This window comes from Mixophyes fleayi, chromosome 4, assembly GCF_038048845.1.
Source record: "Mixophyes fleayi isolate aMixFle1 chromosome 4, aMixFle1.hap1, whole genome shotgun sequence".
Lineage (NCBI taxonomy): Eukaryota > Metazoa > Chordata > Amphibia > Anura > Limnodynastidae > Mixophyes > Mixophyes fleayi.
In genome coordinates, this window is record NC_134405.1 from 320,041,885 (window position 1) to 320,048,507 (window position 6,623).

At 38.5% G+C, this 6,623-nt stretch overlaps 1 protein-coding gene across 1 annotated transcript; it reads right to left on the minus strand.

Moving 5' to 3' along the window:
• Positions 1–917: 917 nt before the first annotated feature.
• LOC142150194 (NAD-dependent protein deacetylase sirtuin-3, mitochondrial-like) lies at positions 918–6,393 on the minus strand. The gene is made up of 5 exons (XM_075205399.1): positions 6,275–6,393; positions 3,552–3,784; positions 2,070–2,170; positions 1,427–1,588; positions 918–1,130 (listed from the first exon to the last, which is right to left on the minus strand). Exons 1-5 carry the CDS (start codon positions 6,319–6,321, stop codon positions 918–920), a joined length of 756 nt encoding a protein of 251 aa, XP_075061500.1. The 5' UTR covers positions 6,322–6,393.
• Positions 6,394–6,623: the final 230 nt, after the last annotated feature.

Genomic DNA, 6,623 nt, shown 5'->3' on the forward strand with positions numbered 1-6,623 from the left:
AAAATCGCTTACCTGCCAAGTCAACTACTGCAACCTGGACATCTCGTCCACCCATTTGTTCCTGCTACAATTGGTCCGAAAGGTTATAGTTTAAATGGACCTTCCTCTCTTGCCATCTTCTGCACCACTTTGCAAATCCATAAACGGTTTTCTCATTACCTCCAGAATCCAATTCAAGCTACTCAACACATCCCCCTTATCTCCTCACTGGTAATCGCCTTTACCTTCAAGACTTCTCTTGTGCTGCTCCCCACTTATGGAACGTGCTTCCCTGACTGACCAGTCATTCCCTAAATAGTTAATCTTTCACAGCAGCTCTCAAAACCCACATCTTTACCATTGCCTATCCTACCCAATACCACTCCTTCTGTGTGTTCCAACGCTGCAAGTCCCTCTAGATTACTGATACCGCAAGCATTTACCATGGCAACTTAATCTTGTCATATCATGGAGAATGGGTTAAGCAGTTTTGCATATTTCCAACTTCAGGTAGTGGCCATTCCAGTGGTGTCAAAATTGCGAACACCAGTATTGCACTCATAGGGGTTATTTTCTAAAGCCATACTAATTAAATCAAATTCACTTTGTGTTGTGTATAGGAAAGTCAATGTAGACATTTTTATGCCATCTCTGGATAAAAACATCTGGAAGAGTACATTTCAGGAGGCATCAAAATCTCCTCCCTTATAAATATTCTACAGCTAAAATCACTTTACTTTCCAACAGTATGGATGGGGAGTGGTGCGAAATTTTAGTACAGACACAGAGGATAAGAAATGGTTATCTACTATGGACAAGACCAGAACAATGGTGATGCTTCAAATGGACTTTCTAGCTGCTCTGAGTCTCAGTAGCCTTGGACAACACATAAAATGTGATATAAGGAACCAAAAATGAGAGAGGAAAGGTATACTCGCCTACAACTTTTGAGATTTCATCAATTCATCCATGTCATCCTGCCAGTTCAGGGCAGTCACAAACCTTCTGACGACATCACAGAGCTCTCCCAGCTCCACCACATCTGTACTCTTTAATGGTTTGGACTTAAATGGACCGACAAGATCTCGGTTGATCAGAAGCCGGGGAACGTTTGGTCGCACAGATTTTACAATGTCGGCAAAAGGTTCAATCTGTCAATATAAAAATAGGAACAAGATAGAAATTGACTTAAAGGGGGGGGGGGGGGGGGGGGGTCCACTTTAGGACAAACCCTTTTTCATCTCATCAAGAGGAGCATGAAAAGTAGCAAGCTTGTCTACATAGCAAGGAAACGAGAAAAACTAGAGGCCCAAGAGCTAGCACAGAAAATGAGAGAGTACGGAGAACATCGCTCTTTTGCAGTCAGCAGAGCTTTGAGATAATGAAACGCACGCTGGGAACTTTACATGCAAATACAGAAAGGAGTGGGGGAAACACAAAACAATACCTCTAAAGAAGTGCCCATCACAATTAGCAAATCCGCCTTTGGAAAGTCCTTTGAAAATTTGGCAAATCTTTTTGGAAGATCTTCTCCAAAAAACACAATATCTGGTTTAACAACTCCATAACACACCTTACAATGTGGAGATTTGCCACTCATAATGCAATCCTAAATAAAAAAATAAAAGACAAAAATCACACAAGTGTGTGTTAAAACAGCATATTCGTTTACTGGGTTTAACAGATTAAAATGGCATCATGGAATATTAAAGGGAACAAAATATAATCAGTCTCACAGAATATTAACTGAAGAGATTTCATTGGTCAAGTATGAATTTGCCCAAAACACATTTTAGGAACATATCTGTCTGATCTGACAATAGTGACACCTGTAGGCTAGAAGGTGGTACTACAGATTGTAGAGAAAATGGTTACTGCAGCAGGTCATAACTTTGAAACAATTCTCTATTTTAAATGTGGTGCAAAAGGTTTTATCAAATGGAGTAGAGAAAAATAAATGAATAAAAAGGTTAATGAAAGATCTAATACTTATAATTCAGCTTCTATATATTTTTTTTTCTAAAAGAGGAATTTGTATCTAAGGTTTATTACTTTAAAAAGTGACAAATCTTAGCTGCAGTGCATATTACCCGAGCTTCTCGTGCAGGGAAGGGAGTGTAACACAGATGACATGATGCAGATGAGAACGTTCCATGAGCCTCAACCAGTTTTTTGGGTGGAATCCCAGCCACTAGAAAAACAAAAGTTGATTTTGTTTGTTTTTAAAAAGTTCCAACATATTGGGGCAGAATCAATTGGCCGCAATGTTCCTCGGAACATTGCGTCTGCGCATTTTCACCGTTTATATGGTAAAAAGTACCGCTCACATTTGCTCGAGTCTATGGGGCGCGAGCAAAAGTGATTGATACTTTCACTGGGGGGAAAAAATACATTTTAAAAAAATAAAAATTGCAGCGTAGTATCTCGCGCCTGGGACACTAAAAGAAAAAAAAAATTGCAGCGTAAAGAATTGAATCAGTCCCATTAAAGAAGTGCGTGTGTATAACTAGACAAGAGGACAATGTGTATATAGTCATTATCTATGAATGTCAGAGATAAATCACACAAATAGGTACAGTTCCACAGTAATAGAGATACACTTCACTTAAAGAGGTTCATTACATCTGTCCCTACATCCAAATTGACAAAGGCGAAATGCAGAATTGGACAGGTCCAGCTGTCAGATCACTGCTAATAATGACCATTGTCCAACTACCACCCTTAGGCGGCACCCGCCACGCAGAATTAAAACCTGCCGACATCGGGCATCCATATATTTAGAGCCAATACTAAAGTGCTCAGAGAAACATATTTCAAAAAACACTATATCAAACTATAAAAATATAGTAACTTTTTATTTGCACAAGTTACCCCTTTAGGTCATAAATATACATTAGTATTAAAGAAAGAGGGGGGGGGGCACAGACTATTCCTTTAAAAGTAAAAATAACTCTGAAGCTAGACGTTTCAGGAAGTCTCCATTTCCCACAATGCAATACACAATATATTCCTGTGTCAACAACTTATTTTGAAATCGTATGGAGAGACCCAGTAAGGCAGCCCCTGGATTGGCGTTGGTGGGAGGGCTACAAGGAAGGATTTATTTCCCCAGTGCACTTAGCCACCCATTAATCGAATAGAGATCTTCCAGAATTCTAACTAACGGAAGGCCAGACAACATATTAAAAACAATTAGCATCTTTCAGTTGATAATTTTAGATAGTCAATAGTTCCACTTCCTTTTAGTATGAAATTAAAAAGTGGTTTCGAACCTTGCCTGTAATCATTGCTAGAGACTATTAGAGATTAGTACGCATTACAAATATTATTGCTGAAAATAACGTTTATTCCCCCCCCGCCCCCCATTTGTTTAAATTCTTAAGCAGTTTCATACTTTGGTAAGCTAAACATCAGTGCAGATTAATATGTAAGTTTAAGCACCACTGGCTTACATATCTGACTTTTTGTAAAAAAAAATTATATTATATTATATGTTTTTGCCTAGTAGAGACTTACATTTGCTGTAGGCAAATAAATTTAATATAGTCATGTTTAACTTCGTAAGACCTTACTTCTCTCCAGTCCATCAATGTTCTGTGTGTAGCATCTCAGTAATAAGCCTTTTTCATGCAACAACCTCATAAAATAGTGGACCACATTAGGTTTGTATGTTCCAGGATACAGTTCTTTCGCTAGGGTAAAAAAAGGTCTGGGGTTGTACGCAAAATAATCAATGTCAAATACGGCTTCTGGGTACGGAACATTGTACTTCTTCAGGTTGTCGTATAATCCAGAACCAGGTGTTCTACGGTAAGAGACAAAAAAAAATTAAAAAAATGTTTTTTAATATATGTAAAAAACACATTTAGGATGACTGGGGTCTTGATACCAACTCCACCATTATGAAGATAAAGAGCATTGAAGTATAAGGCATGCAGGAGTAGGGTGCCAGGGATTTGTTCTTATGGCGTTGTCGCCCAGTGAACACCATACATGCCCTGTGGTGCACCCAATATTCCAATCAAAATGTACAAGCAGCTAAACATAGGCAAAGTGCTCACTGGTGAGAACCTCTGTGACTAAACAGGCTGGTTACTTATCCAAAGGGATAACAACCTATTTGTTCCAATACAGCATGAAAAGTTTACACACTTGCTTTTTTGGAAAAAAAAATTATATGAATTTCTTTCCCTGAATTTATCTATACAGCTGAACACTACAGAGAGCACTTCTCAAAGATCCATGTGTGGGTAATTAGTTTGTTGTATTACAGGTATTTATTTGTTCTGCAGGACTGAAGAAAGATCCAAGTGAGGTGGGAGAAAGAGGATTGAGCCTTTATAGTCCATTTATTTGAAATAAAGAGAACACCTTCGTTCTCAAAAAGGTTTATATATGTTACATACACCGATCAGCCACAACATTAAAACTACCTGCCAAATTTTGTGCAAGTTCCCCACGTGCTGCCAAAATAGCTCTAATTCATTGAGGCATGGACTTCACAAGACCTCTGAAGGTGTCCTGTGACATCTGGCACCAAGATATTAGCAGCAGATCCTTTAAGTCCTGGAACTTGCAAGGTGGGACCTCCATGGCTCGGACTTGTTTTTCCTGCACATCCCACAGATCCTCTATCTGTTTGTGATCTGGGGAATTTGAAAGTCAAATTCAACACCCTGAACTCGTTTCTCAAACCATTCCTGAACAATGTTTGCAGTGCGGCAGGGCACATTATCCTGCTGAGAAAGGCCACTTCTTCCATTAGAGAATACCATTGCCACGAAGGGGTGTACTTGGTCTGCTCATCCAAGTAACATCCACATGAATGCCAGGTCATAAAGTTTCCCAGCAGAACATTGCCCAGAGCATCACACGGCCTCCACCAGCTTGCTTTTTTCCCAATAATGCATCCTGGTACTATCTATCCCCCAGGTAAACAATGCACACTGCTGTACACACAATTTAAAAGAAAACATCATCAGACCAGGTCACCTTCTTCCATTGCTCCATGTTCTAGTTCAGATGCTCACATGCCCATTGTAGGCACTTTCAGCAGTATATGTCTTTAAATGTAATAAATATGTTTTTATAATATAAATAAAAACATAAAACAAAACACTTATAGTACGTTTACTGAAAGTTGTTACCAAATTGGTAATTGTGCAGCCTTGTTGGTTTTCTTGTGTCTCTTCTATTTGTTGAATAATTGGTTTCGTTACTTCCTGCAACTACGTGTTAGGGTTGTTAATGTTTCACTTTAGCAGTTTGCCTTAGTAAGGATTGAGTAAAAAGCAGATGGGTCGAATGTCTGTTTACATCCTTCAGTAGTGCTGAAGGTGTTTACTATACACAACATTAGGTGGGTTGCAGACTGCTTGAATTTGCTGCATCATGGTAGTCAGGTCTTGGGATCCTCTCAGACAAGACTACAATGTTAAACATACAATCCTCTGTGTTCGCTCATCAGATGGATATGTAAAAAAAATATATAACAAACATAGTGCAACCTGTCTCTGCCATGTGATAATAAAGGAATTAGCACTATCCTTTTATACCCTTGTGAGAATATAATTATAAGAACACCTCGTGAAGGGGACGTATTCCTGAACCCCTTAAGGGGTTACACTTACTAAAATCAACTGTGAATGAAGCAAAAATGGCACCAATGACATCATTTTCCTTATATGCCCTTGTGCTCAGAAAATGTTATATAGACACCTCGTGTGAAAAAACAATTCTTCCTTAAGGGGTAAAGGAAGAATCATTTTTTCACACGAATGAGTTTAAAAGGATAGTGCCATTCCTTTATGATCATATGGCAGAGACAGGTTGCACTATGTTTGTTTTATATTTTTTTTACATATCCATCTGATGAGCGAACACAGAGGATTGTACCGGATAAAGATGAGTGAATACATCAAGCATATGAAATTCATCAAAGACTGAAAATATATGAACATTTAATATTCTTTTTATTAGTTTTTGGATTGTTTATCAATAGCGCCATTTCTTCTCACATTTTTGTTTAGACCACAAGAGTACAATGTTCATGGTGTTTGCTTTTGAACGATGCGAGGAAACTTGCACACTGGTAGGTGATTGGCTGGTGACTAGATTGGTCCATGTTTGTGTAGCTGTGCTCTCCATAAGTATCGCTCTCCTGAATAAAGTTCTGATTGTACAGGTCTATACAAAAATACCAACCTTCACCATTCATATCTAGACAGATTCCCTCACCTTCAATTTAATCATCAACAATGTAGACTGTTGCATGGAAAAGAGCCAAACTTCCCACCTAAAATCTGGAATTCCACTTGGTGTACTGATTCCAGCTCCTGCCATAATTATTATCTTTGAGCACAAGTTCTTCAAAATCAGATCTGTAATATCTCCTAGACCACTAAGTTTCACAGGGAGTTGCGAACTTCTGGTTTCCAGCTGGTTTTTGCCCAGTCCAAGTTTTCCCAGCTTATTTTTTCTAGAAAATAAATAAATAAATGTTACATGCTTACATCCCTGTAAACCGTGTCTATTTTTACAAAGGAATATTTTAGGGTTTTCCACCCTACCTTGTGCGATTTTGCTTCTCGACGACTGAAAGTCTATTAATTTTCTTTGTCAAAAGTTCCTCTGATGTCCGATTG